Source organism: Dunckerocampus dactyliophorus, chromosome 16 (genome assembly GCF_027744805.1).
Source record: "Dunckerocampus dactyliophorus isolate RoL2022-P2 chromosome 16, RoL_Ddac_1.1, whole genome shotgun sequence".
NCBI lineage: Eukaryota > Metazoa > Chordata > Actinopteri > Syngnathiformes > Syngnathidae > Dunckerocampus > Dunckerocampus dactyliophorus.
The window spans coordinates 1,480,386-1,502,988 of NC_072834.1; the positions used below are offsets into that span (position 1 = coordinate 1,480,386).

At 42.9% G+C, this 22,603-nt stretch overlaps 1 protein-coding gene across 2 annotated transcripts in view; it reads left to right on the top strand.

The window, feature by feature from the left end:
* spns2 (SPNS lysolipid transporter 2, sphingosine-1-phosphate) overlaps positions 1–22,603 on the top strand; it is a 67,386-nt gene that overhangs the window by 37,577 nt on the left and 7,206 nt on the right. Inside the window, exons 4-12 of one of the 2 annotated variants that reach the window (XM_054754341.1) lie at positions 1,056–1,207; positions 3,774–3,840; positions 7,033–7,175; positions 8,816–8,971; positions 9,052–9,241; positions 11,038–11,103; positions 11,649–11,747; positions 16,370–16,533; positions 22,046–22,092. In XM_054754341.1, the coding sequence (XP_054610316.1) occupies positions 1,056–1,207; positions 3,774–3,840; positions 7,033–7,175; positions 8,816–8,971; positions 9,052–9,241; positions 11,038–11,103; positions 11,649–11,747; positions 16,370–16,533; positions 22,046–22,088 (1,080 nt within the window). In that variant the 3' untranslated portion in view covers positions 22,089–22,092. The remainder of the gene's footprint in view (positions 1–1,055; positions 1,208–3,773; positions 3,841–7,032; positions 7,176–8,815; positions 8,972–9,051; positions 9,242–11,037; positions 11,104–11,648; positions 11,748–16,369; positions 16,534–22,045; positions 22,093–22,603) is intronic. The other variant, XM_054754339.1, reaches the window with a different exon arrangement.

The following is a 22,603-nucleotide window of genomic DNA, read 5'->3' on the forward strand; positions in this document are numbered from 1 at the left end:
ATAAAGGAAACCACCGTGAAAGAATACCCACAGAAGCACACAAATCCACACTGATGAAAATATAGCTTCTATGACCGAGGGAACAAAAAGTCCAAACAAGCCGCCATGACTGACGGGCACATGCAGCATGCGACGTTGAGCCTGTCAAGTTGTTGCAGCAGACGGCGTGACCCCAGAGCAGCGTCACGCGCTCACCCAGTGTCACGTCTCCCGTGAGCGGGCCGGTTCCCTGCACAGGAAGGAATGACAGCGCAGGGATGGTCTCAGGAGGGTGTCCTCCAGCTGGAGACAAGATAGCAGTCAGGCGGCTTAGGGCTGAGATGAAATGAAGTGGCCCTCCCCACCCAAAGGGCCTGTCCTCAGCCTCTTCAGCGCTCGTCCAGCACGTGTTCTTGAGTGTGCTAACCACATTGAACAAGAGCAACCAAAATACACAATGTCATCAAATGCTAACAGCCACTTATAAGTGAGCCCTGAGAGTATGGATTTACGACCGGTGCAATAAGAAGGACTTGTAGCAGATTCTACTCTCCAACACTTTTGTTCAAATGTATTACTCTTTTGAACGCTTATTGTTTGGAGAAGCCAAACTCTTTACTTGACTGGCCCACCAACTAACCGCTCACGGGACAAAATGGGGGGTAAGTCACTGTTGATGCGCTACACTGCTGATGGGGGTGCCGTACTGTCCCTTGAAGATTTATCCACATTTACGTTGACTGAGTTCTTGCTTGATGCGTGGTCATCCAAACGAACCATGAGCTGTAACCAATGCAACACCTCTCGCCCTCCCGCTTGCTCAAGTTGTGTGTTAAATGACAGTGACGGTTATTAAATTGTACAAATAGTCGGAGGAAGTCATATTTTGCAGCGTCAGGAGTCTGCAGCCACGGAGTGGGTTGCCATGGAAACAGTTGGCTGTAATGTTATCAGATGATTTATTGGAATATATTTCTCTTTCTGTCAGGGTAGCCGCCTCCTACATTCAACGCTGCTGAGAAGCTAAACAATGTCACTCACTGACCTTCACTGTCTGCTTCTTTTTGTCTGTGCAGTACTACTGGCTGTTTGTGCTCTCCAGGGGACTGGTGGGCATCGGGGAGTCCAGCTACTCCTCCATCTCCCCCACCATCATAGGAGACTTGTTCACTAATAATAGACGCACCATGATGCTCTCTGTCTTCTACCTGGCCATCCCCCTGGGAAGGTAAGCAGCGGAAAAGCACAAATTTTACTCCGTGATTCTCTTAAATACGAAAGAGAATTACAATGATCCAGACTCGTCGCTGGAACGCTACGTTACCCAGCTGCACAAACACCTTCCACACAAGAACGCATGACTGTTTGTACTTTTGTAAAGATGTGCTGCATGAGTATGGGAACTGGAGGCATGATTGAGCTCAAATCTGCAGCCTTTTCAATGTATTCAATACGAAAAGGACCATTGGGAGAAAGTAAACAAAGCTGAGTGATAAAAGATGAATGGACCGGTGGACGGAGCACAGGGGGCCCTTTGAGGTTGAACATTATGCACAGTACAGTGCGTACCGACATGCGGACCTCATGCATGCAGAATCCTACAGACGTAACAAGAAAATGAGAAATGCATCAAGACGCTGTAGCATTACATTAAAACCAAGAAACGATAACGTGGTGAATCGTTACATAATCTACTTTAATGGGAAAACAGGCTGTGGGAACTCCTGTTATTTTTTTTTGCATAGTACCTCTTGGACAACGGAGGGAAGGAAAAAGCAAAGTGACCTCTGAGCAGCTCTGGTATGAGTTGCCAAAGTGCTCGGGTCCTGGCAAACTGTCCGGTAACACAGACAATAGAAGGTGGAAAAGCTGCTCTCAGTGAAGTGCAGTCAAGCATCCGCATGTCTCGAGGTTGTTGTGACCCGTTTCAAGAAAAAATAAAAATATATGCTAATTACAGTCGTCTCAAAAATGAATGAAAGACGAAATGATGAGTGTTTGGTGGTCGACTATGGTCTAGTTGAAAGACGTGCGGTGCGTCAGTCATGTTACGTGGATGAGACACACAGTAGATTGCATGACCTGAGTCAGCCACGCCATGTCTGACATGATGGAGTGAAAAAATAGTTCTCCTTCCATTCCGGACGTGGTAGCTTTTTGGCTTCTTGCTTTGTCCTTCTTCCCTACTTCGTTTGAAACACTTAAAGTTTAGAATAAGTAAATTGGAGGCTAACTGCTTAGCCCGGGAGCTTGCTATGCTAGCCATCTCTTATGTCCCTGCAGTGATCCCATAGCCTACGCATTTGTTGTTGCGCAATGTGGTGTAAACAAAGAATAATAGGAGTGTAAAGGGTGTTTTTTATACGCTGGTAAAAACCGTATTTAGAAAGTCATTAACAGATGCTCTAACTACGAAAATACTCCATTTATTAATATTGAATATTCTACTTTGGAATTGAATTCTACTGCATATTGAACCAAATTATATGTATTTTTTCCCCCAATTAAACATTGTCAAGCATAAAAAATAACTTAATGAACTAAAATACAAATATAAGACATTCAGAAGACGCATCCAAAGACGTGATGATATGTGGTATTCTACACTGGTCACTAGGTGTCAGCAATGTTACTGTAATGTCCAGCGAGACACACAAGCAACAGACTTGATCGCCGGAACAACAAGCTTTTATTGCAGGTTTGAATTATCTCACAACAGGCGTAATAATCCCGAACACGAGCCACTGTTGTGAACATATTCACAGCAACGCACACGAGCATGAGTCCTATTTATGTCTTAAATGTCTTATTTACTCTTATTATGTCTACTGTATTGGTAATGTAAGTGTAAAGGTGACTATAGGGGTGTTATATAATGTCTAGAGGGCTCTAATAATGTTAAAAAACATATTTAGAAGGTCATAAACAGATTTTACAAAAATGTTCTATTTATAATTATGAATTCACTTATCACGGTGGGGTCTGGAACCAATTAAACGTGATAAACGAGGTATTACTGTATTTTGTAAATGGCTTTGGCCTCTCGTCCACACGCAAACTTGTTGTTGTTGGAAATCTCCGGAAATCGGGGTTTTCAAAATCATCTTCAGTGTTTGTGTATGGACAGGCGAAATGTGGTAAGAAATGTGCGACATTGTCTCATGTTTTTAAACCTTATTTGACAGCAGAACATGAAGTTATTGACGTCCGGGTGTTGGTTTTGCCATTTCATGCAGCGGCAGACGTGCGTGCGTGTGCCGTATGACACGCAGGCACGATTAAAAGGAAACTTTCATGGTGTTAGGGTAGGGTTAGGGTGGACTTCTGTAAAGCACCACAGAGGGGGAAACGTGCATTTTTGAAAAAAATGTGTGTGAATCATACGCACAACAATGGATACACCTTTTTTTTTATTCAGTATATTGTTTCCAGTAAATGTGCAGGTTATGTTGTCCTTTCAGTGTATCACATGGATCAGATATGATGTTTACCGCAATGCATGACACCCTTTACCGCCAATCAGCAGACTTTAAATACGCAGCAGCCAATCGCACAACTGCTTTCACCAAAAAACCCCACTCAGCCCAGCTACGACACATCATGTCAGGCTGTCAAGTGCGGAGACACTCAACTCTTTAATCAGGCTACAAACAGGATGTGTTTAGTGGTAAACTAAAGGGACGGAAAACAAACACAGCAAACTCAGGACCATGAGTCATATACTTCATATATAAATAACATCCATGCATCAGGGCTGTGTGTGGCTAATCGGCAGTTGTTCTGTTTTCCTGCAGCGGATTGGGTTACATCCTGGGCACCAGTGCCAAGGTAGCTGCAGGAGACTGGCACTGGGCACTCAGGGTAAGGGCATGCACACACACACACGCGCAAACAAACACAAAGACAGATTTAGAGGCCCTCCTGCAGGGCAGTGGTCGGGTTCGTCATGGATCCGGGTTCAGAAGGGTCGTTTTTGACCGAAGCACCAAGAGGACACACATGGCTGGACATTGCAATGAAGTGACAGCGCAAATAGAGCTGAAGGCTCAACTACTCACACACACACACACACACACACACACACACACACTTTGGCATCAGCTCAACCCCCAAAGACTTTAGAAAACCTTTCGCCACTGGTAGCGTAATCCAACATGATGGAAAATGCTTTTTATACCTATCAGCTGTGTTAAAAGGGGCTTGAAGAGAACGTTTTGTTGTGTAAAAATGAAACGTAGCGGAGCTTTTAATTCATTTTCAATGACATCCATCAACATTAACTGAGGTTCCACTTTGTATATTTATATATAAGACCCATAGGTGTCTATATATTTGCCTGTTGACACAATTAAAAACAGCAAAATGGCCCACTGATGTGGAAGAAGATGGACGCCCCTGCTATAAGCCAAATGGCTGAATGCAGGTGTAAAACACACTTTTGTCGTCACGCTTTTTTACCGTTGCTCCAGTGAATGGAAGACAAAACCCTGCAGACGTGAGTTGCCTTTAAAAGCATACCAGCCATCACGGAGCAGAACCAATGAAAGGTCTAACAGGACACGCTGGGTGCTGCCGACTGCGGGGTCAGCTTTTAAAACCCTGAAACAATTTAAGGCTGCGACGCCTCGTAATGAAGCAACTGACGTTAAAGACAGAAAGTAAATGTTCCGTCGCAGAAGGTGACGGCGGATTCCTTTGGATTCCTGGATATGACCGACAGTTCGGCAGGTTTGAGAAAACAGGAAGTCGGTTCCTACTAGTCTTGCTGGAACATTAAAAGCATAACAATGAGCAGGGCGCCGTTTGTTCCACCGTGGCCACAATGACATTCCAACACGACAACACCAAAGCCAATTAATCACCGTTGTGGCACGCAGAGGAAAACAAATATGAAGACATGAAACGTGTTCTCTGTAGCGGCATCCTGCTTGTCAGTAAAATGACTCGACAGGGCTTCCGCTTGTTTTTGCCCGTCGTGTTCCTGCTAGCTGCCTTGTTTGGACAAGATGTGGTCGGCAAAAAGGAGATCCATAGAAAGAAGGTGCAGGAGAGGGCAGTTGCTAATATGTGGGATTGCCAACCATCCATCCATACAGGAAGTGTCTAATGGGCCCTATGGGAGCCAGGGGTTAAAAGGTCATGGTTTGGCTGTGCCTTGCTGAATGATTAAGAAGGGTGCAAAGGTTTTTTTTTTGCCTTGCATTGCTGCATACTAAAAATAAACAATATACAATATAGACGATGAAACATAAAACACTGAATAATAAGACTTTGTTTACTTCCGATACGGCCCCCTTTTGCAATCAGGCAAAACACAAAAACAAAGGGTAAAAAAACACCCATGAAATATAAAATGTCACTTTTCCTCAGAACGATTGCTTCCCTGTCCCACTCCGTCACACGGACTCAAGCTGCTCTGTGCACATTATTAACCCCACCCACTCTGTTTTTTTTTTTATCAAAGCCTCGTCTTCCTGGAGCTGCTGTGACACAGTCCCTATGATTACCGTAATGAGCCACAGTTCAAGACGTACGGTAGTTTTAAACCAGCATTGCAAAGCAACATTTGGACATACATGCTTGGAGTTTGCGTTTTGAAAATGAAACGTATTTGCTGCACAGCTCATGAGGCTCTGAACGCACATTAGAAGATTGAGCTGCTAATCTTCCATCAAGGAAAAGGAAATTCTCAGACCACGTTATGAGTCACATCCGTCTCAGAGACCGGAGGAGACAGTCGCATAAGCCGCACACGTGAGCCGACACGCTCGCTTTTTGCGCATAGAAACGTTTTTTGCAAACGTAATCTGCAGAACGCGCTCTGAAAGATGAAACTGCGTTTGCCTTTGTGAGCAAATCTCACCCACACATGAGCCTCTACCTCCAAATAATGCATGAGTATACAAGTAGATATACGCTGGTATATGATCATTGCTGTATCATCATTCAAATATGCAGTAGTGCACTGAGCCGCTTTGAGTCCAATACAACCACATGTGAAAAGATCCTTTCTATTTATAAAGCATGTGCTCAAAGCAAACAGAATGATTATATTTGATTCTTGTTTTTATCCTGCAATTTAGTAGGGGTGCCACGAGACGAGACGATGCACGAGATCGGTTCTACGGGAATGAGACAAGACGAGATTTTACCGTTACTTTTAAGAAAAGTAGATGACAAAATATATGACAGTGTACTGCAATGTACTCGTTTCATTTCTACTACGTTACCTTGCATTACTCCCACTCTTCCGCACTCTTGTGTGTATGCCATCAGCCCCGCCTCCACCCTCTGATACAAAGACGCTGTATGATTGAGAAGAGGGCTCACTCGTTCATGCCGTTGTTCTATGGCACAAACGCGCTGAGGTGCTGGAAGCGATGCACAGAGTGAATCCTCTTCCTGCCTGTTTGGAGGCAAACGACGAGGAAAACAGACGCGCATGCACATGGCAATACATTTAGGCCGGCAAAATATCATGTTGATTTTCATTTATTGCGTGAATACTTGATTTATTAGCGTCCCAGGCCTAGATCCCACGAGACAGAAATCTTGCCACGTTTTAATCTTGCAACATCTTGTGACACCCCTACTGTTGTAGTGCATGAGAACACTTCACAGATGTTGTCAAAGCCACAAACCTTCTTCAGGGCCTCAAATACATAAAGGCTGGATGGTATGGACTCGGGATGCAACGGTACACAGCCTTCGCTACGGTGTCCTTCTAGCCCCAACGTCGAGGTGCAGTGCACCTGGTTTTGAACGCTTCTCCTCCGTAATGGGACACAGATGAGTGTATAAGATGACAGCAGCATGCTGCAATTGTTCAGTTCAGGAAAGGAAGCCTTCTAAAAATAAAATAACGATCACCCTGTTCTACTTGGACTTTGCTAAAAAGAAAACACTGAATAGACTGTGTCCAAAGTGTAGCGTATCAGCAAACACACTGGCCGTCTATTTAGCTTTTCAACACACACTTTCCTCCAAAGTGTATTACTTTCATTTGAATTCATCATCAATTTGACATCATAGAAACTGTCCTATCCCCAATAGGTGTCTCCAGTTTTGGGCATGACTGCAGGAACTCTGATCCTGCTCTTTGTGCCCGAGCCAAAGCGAGGAAGCGCCGACCAGATGGGAGGACGCATGAAGACGAGCACGTCGTGGCTGTGTGACATGAAGGCGCTCGCTAAAAAGTAAGCTTCAAAAAAAAGTATCGGCTTTGATGGACGAGCAGACTATTTGGATGAGTGTGGGGTTTTATATTTAAACACACGTTCAGCAGACACAGCCAGCTTTTGTCGATCACACGCGCTCTACTGTGAGCGAGGGCAGCTTTGGATGTTATGATACGACCCTTTCGCGGCCACATTTCTTGAAATAGCTTTTCAGCTACGTAAAGTTGCCCCATGGGGGTATACTGCAAAGTGTATTCCAAGTGAGGCGCCATATTCTTCATCTGAGGAATAGCGCGAGTGTTGGGCAACACAATCTTCTGCATTCAGCACGTCTGGACGCTGTTTTTAATGGCATGTTATTTTTGTCTCCGACATAAAACTGTCAGCTCTCGCTGCATTTCACTTTACTTACCACTTACCGTCAAAGCTGCTTGAGGCTTTACATGACGACAGCTCAGTGTTTCGCACGGGGATTGGCTTGAAATGTGCAACTTTATCTCATGCTTTTAAAACATCATTTAACAACACAACAGGAAGTTGGTCTCATTTTGAGCAGCGGTGGGCACACTGCAAAAACTACATTTCAACAAAGTAAACAAGTCCCATTTTAAGCAACCATTTCTCATTTTTTTCCTAAAAAGAAAAAAGAAGCAATTTTCACTTGATAAAAATCATCTTATATTAAGAAAGTATAGCTAGCCAATTCTTATGATGATATTTCTTTTTTCTAAGAACAAGCTAAAAACCTTATTTTGATTACTCTTCAACAACAGATGAATATACTGTATGTTTGTCTTAAATGAAGAATAAAACTGGTTTCTAAACTTTCTAAATGTAAGAATGCGCTCACACACGGAAAACAACATTTCAAGAAAGTCAACAGTCCCATTTTAATGTGTTTGCTGATTTGGGTCCAATGTGAAGGCTGCACAGCACATTTCATAGAGCGTACCAAGATTTATGATGTTAAATCTAGTCTTAAAATCTGTGTAAATGTTATTCCAGTTGTTTCAAGAAAATATTACTCTCTTTTTATCTAGTTTAGAAATGTAAAAACTGATGAATTTACGTGCAAGTCATGCCAAAAAAGGTTTAAGTGAATTTTAGATGCAATCGCACTTTTTTCTGTTTAAATAAAAAAGTTCTATCCATATCATTTGCTTCATGCTTGCTGAAAAGCTCAGAGCGATGAAGAAGTAACCAACATAGCTAACATGCCGACAAGAAGAGGCGCTCACATCCCCGTCGGAACACCTCTGTGCGGGTCCCACATGCTCGACCCGTGGGTGCTCTCTGTGTACTCTGGCCTGCTTCCACATTCCAACGATATGCGTGATAGGTTCAATGGAAACTCTAGAAATCGAACGAATCAGCTTCAACGATAAACATCCTTAGTCAAGATAATGCACTTTGTCATTTTGTATCTAGCATCGCACGATATCGATGAACACATGCGTTATAATGTGCGGCCGAGTCCGTCGTGGTAGCTTTTTCAGGCTTGTGGTTGGGGAGTAGCGCCAAATGTTAAATAAAAAAAATGTAAGTAGCGTCAAATGCATTTGTGGTGGTCCAAATTTGTTTGTGGCGTGACGCCACAAGTAAATGTATCCATGGGTCTTCGTGTGTGAAATACTTGGGTGTGTTTTTTTCCTGTGCAGTCGGAGCTACGTGTTCTCCTCCATGGCGTCTGCGGCCGTGTCCTTCGCCACGGGTGCGTTCGGGATGTGGATTCCCATTTACCTGGCCAGAGCTCAGGTGGTGCAGAAGACCGCAGAGCCGTGCGGCACCAAAGAGATCTGCAGCAGCACAGAGACGTGAGAGAACTCCCTGCACGGCTTCTCGTACAGCCAATATTCTACGTGTGCCTACAGCAGATGTTCCTTCTCCGCTTCAGGCTCATCTTCGGGGCCATCACCTGCGTCACGGGCCTGTTGGGCGTGCTCATCGGGGCCGCCACCACACGCCTGTGCCGCCAGAAGACAGAGCGAGCGGACCCGCTCGTGTGCGCCGTCAGCATGCTGGGCTCGGCCATCTTCATCTGCCTCATCTTCGTGGTGGCAAAGAAGAACATCACAGGCGCTTACGTAAGAGTCACCCAACAGGTCCCAATTGATGAAGAGACATTTTAAGACGTGTTCATTTGGGAGTAGTTCTATGAGTGAAACAGCAAAAGGCTTATCAGGGTGGGGCTAAGAGGCGCTGTTATCAGGCCTGATTTGTTTGAATCGGAAACCATGTTTGCAAAAATGGGGAGTAGAACTCATCAGTTCCCAATCATTAGTAACTGTAGAAGCAATGTTTTCATATCAGTTGTTAGTTGGAAAAAATCAATAAATGTCATTTAAAAAAAATAAGAATAAATTCCAAAATGAATGAATACACATGATTAACCACAGAGGCCCAGTTTGAATGGAGTTGGTTATTTAAACAATGAATGAGTAGAATACAATCAATGAATTCATATGATGAAGTGTAATGTAGAACCAATGCTCCCATCGAAATCAGCGTTTTTTGAAATACAATTCAGTTAACATTATCCGATGAGACAATGTTTGAATCAAATTTGTCATCGTTTTGATAAATTCAACTACAGCGTTCCCTCACTCCATCGTGGTTTCGCAGACTCGCTGTTTGCCTGATTTTTTTTTTTTTCCCCGTGTATGATCACTGTTACAGGCCGGGCCTGGCCCTTTAAGAAGAATCACATTGTGGGAAGTTGAGTGTTGTACTTGGGGCGGTGTCCCCCCGTTATTCTCTCTCTTCTGTCTGCACCGCCCATTGTCCTCTGCGTCCTGATTGGCTGTAGACCATTGTCAATCAATCTCTTGTGGTGGTCATGGCTCGCAAACTAGTTGATATTGAAGTTGATATTAATGGTAGGCGTTTTCACCTGGATCACAAATACAAAATATCAAAGCGGCCCTTGCATCCTTTCCTTTTTCACTATGTGGCTCTTGGTGGGAAAAGGTTTGGACACCCCAGATGTAATTAATAATGAATTCCTTTTATTTCTGCAAAACACTCATTGCCAATAAAAACCTCAGATCCCCAGGCCGCCATTTGGGCACCCCTGGGTCCATGAGTGTGAAAAACGAGCCACCAAACAGGTGAGAGCTCTCGGATGTTAAAACATGAAATCATCTCACGCAGCACGTGAGACACAAGCTCAGGTTTCACGGCACGGCGCTGACAGATGTGTCACATTATAGAACGTGACACGGCCCGTCGTGGCACACTGACCTCTGGCAGCTGTTGTCTCATCAACACATAACTAATCTGCTGAAAGATTCTTTTTTTCCCCGCTCTTGCGAGGCAACGTGTCCAGCACGGCGTCCGCTTCTCCCATATCGGGGCTGCCGGTGTGGCGCTGCGGCGCTGTGCGGTACCGCCAGAGGGCTGGCACACAAGCAGAGGGGTATTTCCTCGGCAGGAAACGCACGTCAACAGGCCCGTTTAAAAGCGGCCCGTATAGGTTCCACTGCAAACAAATCCCAAAGGGTTTGTTTTGAAGAAAAAGTCTAAATGGCAATACCAGCCATCCCGCAACTTTCATGTGCAACCACAACAAGCTATTCAAAGTTTACTGCCCCACCCTGTAAAGTAAGACTTAAATGGTACAGATATATAAATATATATAAATGTAAGGCGGATAATCTTTATCATCCGTGCAGTTTTTGGGCTTGTCTCATCAGAATCAAACTGAAGACGTGCGTGTTTGCGGAGAGTTGAGCCAAATCCTAATAACATGTTTTTCAGCCACAGCGACCAAAGCAGTTTTGTTGGGCGGCGCGTGGCCACACATGCTGCAGGAGCTAAAACGTACATGTCCCCTCGTGGCCACATCTTAATCATAATGCTAAATGTTGTCCTCTTTATTTAGGTTTGCATCTTCATAGGAGAGACGCTGCTCTTCCTGAACTGGGCCATAACGGCCGACATTTTAATGGTAAGTACTGAAAACCCATACTTACTTCTCTGGGGATTCTTTTATTATACCGAATTTCATTACAAATGTCAGCACGGCCGCTTTTGAACGCACATATTTTTTCTATGCGTTTGGCATTTGCTCTGCCCTCAAACTGTGTTTTAATGGCACCGAAAAGTAACTTTTTGGAAAACTCTGAACTGAGCCGAATGGAACCTTTCCGTGACGTTTGTGCCTTTATGTCCCGGACCACTGATCAACCTTTCATTTCTTTCAATCTGAAAAAAGCGTAAAAAGACGTTCTGTCATTGTTTTGTCAATGAAGTCTTACCTTCAACGATGAATGACGAAGGCTTCGCATGTTCTCATGTTGTGACACAGATACTTGATACGCAAGCATAAAAAAAGAGTCTTAAGACGTAAACAACAAAAAAAATGCTGCCTTCCCTTAAAGCTGCGACGTTCAGCTTCAAAGGTTCCACTGTGTTTTTGTTCAAGCGTGATGTCCACGCACCTATGACTCACTTGTTCTTACGTAATCTCCATGTCTTCTTGTCTTCGTGCAGTTTGTGGTAATTCCCACGCGGAGGGCAACAGCGGTGGCGTTTCAGAGCTTCACCTCTCACCTCCTGGGTGATGCAGGAAGTCCGTACCTGATAGGCTTGGTAAGACTCTCACAAGGTTATACGGTTGAGCGAGGCACAAGGACTGTAAAACTTTGCTCCTTGGGATCTTTTTTGAAAGCAGCTTGGATATGTTCCGCGGAGCAACGGGTGCTACTGTACAGTAGCTTCTATTCGTGGGGGTTACAGCAAATAAAAACCCATAAAAAGGTCTATTTTGACACTCACAAGGCATATTTTGCAAACATTTGCAATAACCCTCCCCCAGTCTCTCTTCAATTGCCATTGTTCTCTCATGATAAAGGAAGCTAACAGTCTAAATCCAGTTTTAAGCCCTACTACGCCTCACACACTTATTGAACACATTTTAAAGTGGAACATGTGTAGGTACTCACCACTAATGAACGATCATGTAAGATGATCAATAGGACAGATGGAATCGGAATCACAGTCCGGCCTTTAGCCTAGTCGTCAGGCTGGGCCTGCAGCCACGCTTCGGTAGGTCGTGGGGCCGCATCCCTCTCCCTCTAAAGTCGTATCTCGTTTAGCGCAGTTAATTGGTTCCAGACCCGAAGAGAAGCAGGGTTCAATATTAATAATTTGAATAGATTTGTAGTTAGAGCATATCAAACCTGTTTATGACCTCCTAAATAAGGTTTTTACCATTATTAGAGCCCTGTAGACATGAAATAACACCCCTATAATCACCTTAACGCTTGTATTACCCAAGACAGTAGACATACTAATAGAAACCTTGGACATAAATAAGACATGTTAGCATTGACAGCGTGCTATTGTCTCATCAATGTAACGTTGCTGACGCCTAGAGACCAGTGCAGTTTGTGGCTTTATTAACAAGCAGAGAACACATGCAGTGAACGTTCACACAGGAGCTGCTGTCGGCCACTCTCTACACTGCGAACCTGCTGCTAGCACTCAGCTAAAAGTTAGCTGACGTCACACACGCCACTTTCCCATCCTCGTTTCTTAAAGGTGCACAGATACTGTATTGCACTTCATGTCACGTCTTTTGAATGCCTTACATTTGTATTTGATTCACCAAAAATGTGTGACTTTGCAGGGACACGAATGCTGAATCTGAGCCGCTGTGTTTGTCTGAGCAGGACAGTCCTACTGAGCCAAAAGAAAGTTTGCTGTGTGCTCAGCGGAATGTGAAACAAGCACTTCTGAAGTTGATATGTAACTCCATAGAGATAAACATTCTGTAGGCTCTAAAACCTGCAGTCAACCATTATAGATAAGAGAAAGCAGGTCTACGCCCATTTTATTTCACTTCCTGACGGGTGTACATGGTATGCATGTGACGCTCACAAAGCCTTTGATTAGTGAATCAGAAGGGAAAAAAGGAGAACCAAGTCATCTCCAAGCGCTGATAAGCTCTTCAAAAGACCAAAGTTGTACTTGAAACCCCGCAATGCTGGAAATGGAATCAAAGTAAGAGAGTCACCGCCATCTTTTGTTGAACAAATGTCCCACATTAAAACACAAATACTGCAGCAGGGGTGTCCAAACTGTTTCCAGCGAGGGCCACATACTCAACAAGGAAGGGAGGTAACTTTGCCACTTTGATATTTTGGAAAGCAACACATTTCGATAAGCTAAGAAGTCACGTATATTTCAAGAAAAAAACTGCATCTCATCTGTGTCTTACACAGTAAGACAAAATGATGACAGCACCCTTGTTTCTTTGGTTTATTGATCCATTTGAACGCCTGCTGCAAATAAAGGTGCATCTGTTTGGACACATATAATGATGATAACAAAGATAGCTCGTAAGAGTTGACTTTAACAGCTGATATCGAGCAACTTCCGTGCTTTTCTTGATCATAACCAAAATCACTTACTGCAAAGTTCGAACATGAAAAGCTACAGCATTGTACTGCCAAAAAATGGAACTCTTATGAGTTATTTTTGTTGTTCTTGTTATATTTGTCCAAACAAAGGTACGTTTGGTTGTATCAGGCTTACAAATGAACAAGAAACTGAAGAAACATCATTTTTTCCGTGGCTGTATGGTGGATAGCCTATTATTAGTACTGTATGTACTTCAGTCTTTGCTCTTTTTCCACGTTTTTACTGTTGTTTTTTTTTACATTTTCAAATATTTCAGTTTTTTTTCTTTTCATAATATTTTGACTTTATTCCCATAAGATGATAACTTTAAAACAACTTTATTTTGCTTTGTTTCTCATCATATTACAACTTTCTTTCTCGTCAGAATACCACTCGACTGTACCCCTTTTTACTGTTTTTTTAATTTATTTTGCAGCTATATCAACTTTCTTCTTGTAAATTTTCTTTGTCAATATTCTTGTAATATTATAATAACTACTTGCACCACCAAATGTTCCAAAAATTACAACTTTATTTGTTGTTTTGTTTGTTTCTCATAATATTACAATTTTAAAACATTTTGTATGAAATGCCTTTAATATTTCAACTTTATGGTACTGAACTGACGTTTTCTTTACTCAGAAAATTAGGACGTTATTCTCGGAAAAATTATGACATTTTCTCATTTAGATTACAACTTTTTTTCTCTTAATATTTAAAAAAATCTTCCAGCCCCCGGGCCTCACGTTGGACACCCCCACGCTCCTTGAATCAAACTCTGCGGCGAGAAGTGCGTCATTGCTCGCTACCTGAGTTCCTCGGTTGAGGTATAGCATGCAAGTGCGATGTACTCGTCATGACGTCCGCCCCGAGCGTAGGCGGCCTCTGAATGAGCAACACAGCGGAAAGCTGACTGGGCGGTTTTGGATTTAGACTCGTGCTCCGAGGATGAACTTTCTCAACCCGCGTGGTGTTTCTTGTACACCGGAGTTGACTTTAACGGGTCGCACGCCCGCACATTCTCTTGTCGGTGAGCCGAGATGTGGCTCTCATGTGCTGGGAGGCAGTTGTCACACAGGACTCCCAAGAGAAACACAGAACGGGCTCGTTTTCTATGAGTAGGACGTGGCAGCTGGCAGAGTGGGAGGCAGGAGGGAGCCATAGGAAGGATCTCCTTGCCATCTCACAGCGCCAAGGTTTCATCCCATGTATTTATTCATTCATTATGCAAGGTTTAGGCCACTGTTACTCTTGTATTTGACTATTCAGCTCAGGTATTGTTTATTATTTACTTATTTGTTCTATTTTTCCTTTTTGCTTATTTATTTGTACAGCATATTGAACATTTTCAGGGATCGGTACTGGGGTGGTGGGCTCAACTCCAAAATGCACACACCTTAGTGCAGCGGTGTCCAAAGTGCGGCTCGCGGCACATTCTGAACATTTAATTTAACAAGGAAACTCTTTTAAAAAACAGCAAAAAAGCAGTAATTTTACAAACTGAAGTCAAAATGTAAACTCATTCATTCCCAGGCATTTTTCAAAATACAACCCCTTCAGTAGCGGCCATTTTCGACCATTTTGACCATAATGATTCTTCCTCTGTACATCAGGGCGCTGCAATAAAGGAAAGAAAGGTAGGGCAGGGGAGAAAGGGAATGGGGGGGTCTGGAAGCATCCTGACGGAGCAAGCTGCAGTATTTAAAGCCCATAAGCTATACTGTATTGATTCTTTCTGTTCAAGCTGGAGCCTATAAACTGTAAACCCTAGAAACGCTATGAACTTCTCTGCTCCACATTTATCCCTTTCTTTCACTACTACAAATTGGTAACTTGGTGCGAGGAAGTGACTAGGGAGTGAATATATTGGGCATTTATTGCAGCCGACGAGTAAAGCAAGCATGCGCATAGATGACGTCGTACACACGCGTCCTCATCATACACACGCGGTGTGAATGGGTCACACCCACGCTCACACCGCTGGCTGTTATTCTTATCTTTTTATGTGTGTTGTCGTCTTGCGTAACATGATTTCCCACAGCGTCGCACCGTATGGCCAAAACAAACGCAACACCTTGTGCCTATAATGATTTCGTGGCTCACCCTGTCACCGTTTTTCACACGTGTGTTCATACGTCGTGCTGTTTTGCGGAGGCTGTTATTAGTACCAAAATATGCATTTTGAAGCTCATTTTGTGTTTTTTTTTCCCAAAATGAAGCGTTTTCAAGCATAAAAATGGCAAAATGAAGTAAATATAAGGCATTCAGAAGGTGCATGTAGTATTCTCCACTGGTCACTAGGTGTCAGTAATGTCACTGAGGAACACAAGCATCAGACTTGATGGCCGGAAAAACTGGCTTTTAAAGCACAGTAGGCACACTCATCATCATCATCATCATCACCATCATCATCATCATAACACGGGCTACTGTAATCCACTCCCAAGATAAAACTCAACTCTGAACCCCCGACGTTACTTCCTGTCCTCCACACATTTGTTGCAACACACACAAGCACAAGTCTTATTTATGTCTTAAATGGCTTGTCTCTTCTGATTATGTCTACTCTATTGGGTAATACAACTACACGGGTGTTATTTCATGTCTAGAGTGCTCTAATCATGTTAAAAACTGTATTTAGAAGGTCATAATAGTCTAACTATAAAAATATTTGATTTACAAAGAAGGAAATTGGCTTGTCATGGTCGAGTGTGGGAGCAATTACGAGGGATTAGTGTGTAGCACCATTTTGCAAGTGTTTCTAAGAGATTCATACGCGAAAATCTTCCTTTCTCTTCTTCTTGGTGCAGATCTCCGACGGCCTGCGTGAGAGCTACGCTACGTCGGCACTGTGGCGCTTCCTCAGCCTGGGCTACGCCCTCATGCTGTGCCCCTTCATCATCGTCCTGGGCGGCATGTTCTTCCTGGCCACCGCGCTCTTCTTTCTGGACGACCGAGACAAGGCGCAGAACCAGTATGTGCTTGACGTTACTACTGAAAATAGGTGGAATATTTCACTCTTGAATGAAGACAAGTTCAGCTAGCTAAAAAGAGCTGACTTTGCTTTTTCTTACCATCACTTTGTTAGCGTTCTTACTTCTTTTTTTCTAGCAGCTGCCACCCGGTGTACTCCCGGCTTGCTTTCCGACACCCCGTCGTGAGCAACACGGGGGGCACGGTAGCTGCACGCAGCCTTAAAAGGCCAAAGCTAACAGCTCATCATCCTCTCTCGGGGGGACAAACATGACTTGTTTTCCTTCTGCTTGTTTTGTCCCACTTTTTTTATCACGTCGACATACTCCCCTGCTGCCAGCGCTCTCTGAAATGACTTCCTTCCTGCTAAAGTTGAGGGACATTTTTAGACAGGATGGCAGTCTGATGCCTGACGTCTTGTCTGCTGTCGTCTAGTGGATCCGGTGGCTGCTTGTTCCCACACCGAAAACACCACATGAGAGACAAATAAGAGAAACTGGCGCTAGCTTAAACAGAAAGAATCGATGTTTGAGAGGGTTTCGTGGGAAACCACCGATTCGCTTTGAAATACGCCTGCCAGGCTACCATCCAAGTAGTTAATATTTCCTCCGTGTATTGTTAATGTATTAGTTCACAGGAACCTCAGCAGTGGTGCAGGTCCATGCCTGCCATGAGGAGGTTGTGATGTGGTTTCCGTGGGCCCTGCGTCTGGAAAAAGGCGACGCATGCGGCGCAATGACCCCAAAACAGTCAGTTTGTCGGTTGCAGTCACTCGCCTGTCGTCCCGTTTGGATCGATTACAAAAAGGTATTTCATGGCAAAAGCAAACGGCACATGAGACGGTATTGAATAGAACATGGAAGGAGAAAAACGTCTAATAGCATCCGAAACGGCGAAAATGTACTCCAAAATTTTGCATACACTTTCCAGTTAGCATACAATATGGCGCACGTATTGTGGTGTTATTAATTCAGTGTTTCCCGCAGGACTACACTCTGTCTGTGGCGGCGGGGGTTGTTGTTGGGGGCTAGATTACATCATTGAAAAAAAATTCCAACTTGTGTTGGACGGGTAAAATGGAGCTTTTTGCGTTGTGTCATCTATGTCATATTTTCAAACCTTAAAAGAGGAAATAAAGTTTGAATATTGACACACGGGTGTTTGTTTCATTAGCATATAATTCATTAGCCTAATAACATGCAATTTAAAAAATAAATCTTCAAAAAAAGAAACTCTATTGGTGGCAGTCTAAATGTATTTGTGGCGGGCCACCACAAATAAACATTGTATTTTTTGGTATTTTACTTTCTTAACTATGAGGAACAAACCTCTAGATCGTTTCTACCCATCTATGATACTTGACGGCTGCCATGGTCTGTTAATGACTTCATTGCTCGCCTACAGTTCCAGCTTCAAGTATAGAATAGAATAGAATAGAATAGAACTTTATTGTCTGTTCTATAGAACAGAAATTTGTCTTCCAGCACGGCTTATAAAAGTTCACTCACAATGAAGTACAATATAAAACACACAACAAAAACACACTACAATACAAGAACAACAGTGCTACCGGGCGCTGGTTAAGATAGTTACTGCAACTGGAATGAAGGATTTCTTGGTTGGTGTTTTTGCGGGCCAGTGGGGTTCTGTATCGTCTGCCTGACGGCAGCAGAGTGAAGGAGTGGTGCAGGGGGGGTGTGGCATCCTCAGTGATGAGAGTGGCTTTTCTCAGCACTGATCGCCTATGCAATTCACAGAGGGGAGTCTGAGGTGTTTGAGTGATTCTACTGGCCTGGTATTTATGCATGCCTCACATTGCGTACCTTGCAGTGTTCACCGGTAGGAGTGTTCTCCTACTTTTCTCCTCTTTTAAGTCATCTATCCTTGTGAGCTTCCCTCGGAGATGAATAAAGTATCTATCTATCAACAAAGAAAAACTTGAACAGCAGCAGCTGTTATGCAACAACGTCCCCAAGGGACCGAGAAAGCTGACAACATGGACGACGCTGTACGAGGAGGGTTGTTCCGCCGCTGATATTTATAGATGACGTTCACGCCATAAAGCCTCCAATAAATAAATTCCCCCTGACTTGCATTGCATAGCTATTTTTAAAAGCAGCGGATCTGAACAAGTTCACCCACTGGAGCGCGTCTGTCTATTTCCATCTTCAAGGGGCGCTGCTTTATTTTGAGGTTGCCATTAATAGCTCGGGCCCCCCCACCCACCCGATATACGCATTCACCAATCCACATTTACGCTTACGGGGGTACGAGCGGCTGTCTCATCGGGACACGTCCATTTAGGGGTGCATATGTTTTACATACTCTATATACAGTAGTATATGAAGATACACAGTATACTGTAGTATATGTAGAAGTATACTGTAGTATATGTACTGTAGATAGACAGTAAACTGTAGTATATGTAGCAGTATAGTGTAGTATATGTAGCTAGGCATACATATACTGTAGTATATGTAGCAGTATAGTGTAGTATATGTAGCTAGGCATACATATACTGTAGTATATGTAGCAGTATAGTGTAGTATATGTAGCTAGGCATACATATACTGTAGTATATGTAGCAGTATAGTGTAGTATATGTAGCTAGGCATGCATATACTGTAGTATATGTAGCAGTATAGTGTAGTATATGTAGCTAGGCATGCATATACTGTAGTATATGTAGCAGTATAGTGTAGTATATGTAGCTAGGCATGCATATACTGTAGTATATGTAGCAGTATAGTGTAGTATATGTAGCTAGGCATACATATACTGTAGTATATGTAGCAGTATAGTGTAGTATATGTAGCTAGGCATACATATACTGTAGTATATGTAGCAGTATAGTGTAGTATATGTAGCTAGGCATACATATACTGTAGTACATGTAGCAGTATAGTGTAGTATATGTAGCTAGGCATGCATATACTGTAGTACATGTAGCAGTATAGTGTAGTATATGTAGCTAGGCATGCATATACTGTAGTATATGTAGCAGTATAGTGTAGTATATGTAGCTAGGCATGCATATACTGTAGTATATGTAGCAGTATAGTGTAGTATATGTAGCTAGGCATGCATATACTGTAGTATATGTAGCAGTATAGTGTAGTATATGTAGCTAGGCATGCATATACTGTAGTATATGTAGCAGTATAGTGTAGTATATGTAGCTAGGCATACATATACTGTAGTACATGTAGCAGTATAGTGTAGTATATGTAGCTAGGCATGCATATACTGTAGTATATGTAGCAGTATAGTGTAGTATATGTAGCTAGGCATGCATATACTGTAGTATATGTAGCAGTATAGTGTAGTATATGTAGCTAGGCATGCATATACTGTATGTGCTTCGAATGAAGGGGAGTTGCATCTCCAACTGCTTCAATGTTCTGCACATCAAGAAACCTATCGGGTGTCCAAACTGCGGCCCGGGGGCCATTTATGGCCCGCAGCTGTTTTTTAATGGCCCCTCGGCCGATTCCAAAAATACGATTGAACAAGAAAACAAACAAAAAAACAACCGCAAAAATGAAAGCGCAGTAATTTAGCAAGAATAAGAGAATTATTAAGACATTGAAGTTCTAATATTAAGAGAAACAAATGGTATGGAGTTGAAAAGGGAAAGGGAAAAATGGTCATGTGAGAAACAAAAGTTGACATTTTGGAAAATGAAGTGTGGAAAAAGTCTGAAAATTAAAATAATAAAGTCTAAATATTATGAGAATGAAGTCATAATACTATGCAAAAAAAATGTAGAAGAAGAAAGTGTGGATATTTGGAAAAGCAGGGAAAAGGGGAACCAATTCATACTACAATACGCTTTGTTGGTGATGACACAAAGCTGAGATGCCAGCGCTTTTCATTCCATGAAAAAGCGTCGTGTATCGACATGGGCTGGTTTAAAAAATGATTTTTCAGTATGTGGCCCTTGGTGGAAAAAGTCTGGACACCCCCGCTATAGGGTACTTTTTTGCTTCCAATGTTAGAAGCCCCGCAGACCACAAAAATGCAGCCCTTGTTGCTAGGCAGAATTTGTGGAACCTGAAAGATCGGTGCGGTATTGGCATGTGTCTTCGGCGGCAACTAGGGCCTGCCCCCCTGCACAGGAAGTGCATCAGACACACAATGAGGAAATTGCTTCATGACTGTACTGTAAGGATGATGAGACAAGCTCATTTATACACGTTCATTGCAGAATCGAATCAGTGCTCTGTATTAAATATAAAATATATACTAGAAAGACAAACAAGACAGCATCTTGAGGGGCCCTGGTGACCTTCAACATTGGTGAACCCATCTGGACACCAACGGTGTGGACCAAGACCATCCAAAGTGCGGCCTGCGGCTGTTCCTTCTTTTTTTAATTGGACCACAGCACATCTAAAAATAGAATTTAACAAGAAACCTTTTTTTTAAAAAACAACAACAGAAAAAAATAGAAAAATCGGCAGTAATTTTACAAAAAAATAAAGCCAAAATATTAATTGGAAAAAAGTTGTAATCTAAGGAGAAAAAGTCGTAACTTCATGAGAATAACGAGGAAAAATAACATGTTTTAGCAGCATAAAGTTGACATATCAAAGAAAGGCTTTTTTTAAGTTGTCATATGAAAAACAAACCAAAACAAATAAAGCTGTCATTTTTGGAAAATTAGGTGGGGGAAAAAGTTCTAATGTTACGACAATAAAGTCCAAATATTATGGGAATAAAGTCATAATTACGAGAAGAAGAAAATTACCATGAACGAAGTAAAAAACAAAACAGCAGCAGAAATGAAAAACAACAGCTCTAATTTTATGAGAATAAAGTAAAAAAATCATGTCATTTTAATAGCATGGAGTTGAAAATTAAAGATTTTTTAAGTCCTAATATTCTAAAAAAAAACAACAAAACATTACGAAAAGAATGTTTATGACGGTTATTTAAGAAGAAAACAAGAAAGTAATAGTAAGAAATATGTGGAAAAAGGGAACATGCAAATGGACGCCCCTAGTGTGGATACAGTAAAAGTGCACATTTTGGAGTGGCCTTTTATTGTGGCCAGCCTAAGGCACACCTGTGGCGGTGGATGGATGATCTCGGCAAGGAAAAAGTGCTGACTAAGCCAGATTCAGGCACCTTTGTGATGACATTTGAGAGAAACAGGCTGCTGTGTGTACGTAGAAAAGGTCCGAGTGTCTTGAGTCCAGCACGTGAAAGACGGGAGCAAAAAGGAAGGTTTTATTTTTGTTCAGTCCGGGCATCTTTAAAAGCAACAGCCCCCACTTGGCCTACCCGTATACGAGTCCCCTGACCTTGGCGTTATGTGTGTGTGTGTGAATGCATTGTCACACCAGCCTGCCATGGCTTTTGGCTTGTGGATTATTGGGCTGTCTCTGTATGTTTCTGTTATGAAACGTGTCAGCTGTCGATGAAGAAGCGGCCAGGAGAGCGAGGCACTGCAGTCATTCTATGTGTTTTTAGTCAGGTTTCAATCAGTGACACTTTGTTTCTCTCACTAGGTTGAGCCAGCTTTCTCGACCCTCCACCTCAGTCAAGGTGTGATCAGGTAAGCAGACTTTTCTCCTTCCATAGGAAACTACAGTGTACTTAACGAAGAGGGGGGACAGACACTCACACTTCCTGTCATTCAGAGGCACAAAAATGAATTTTCCCCCACTTTGCCGTGAGGTTCCCCAGACAGGAATAATACACACATGACCGATTGCTTACAGCGGCATTGTCCGACATTCTTGGCGTGGTTATTTCACCAACTATCTGGAATCTTATCAAAAGCCAACCTGCCTTCCCTCCTTCCTGCGGTGTTTTTATCAGACGCGCGCACATGCCGTAGAAGCTCTCTAATGATTAACCAAGGGAAAAGGGCAGCGCGGCGGCCAGCTCTACACAGCAGAACAATGGGTCACCAATATGCTGTAGAAGAACAACACTCCCTGCGATTACGACAAATGACTTATTTGGGAAGGTTATCGTGTTCAGACTGGAGTTCAAAGTTCTGCCGCTCTTGTTGTACACTCTATGATTATTTGTGCTCTATGTGAAACACTCTATGCACACAA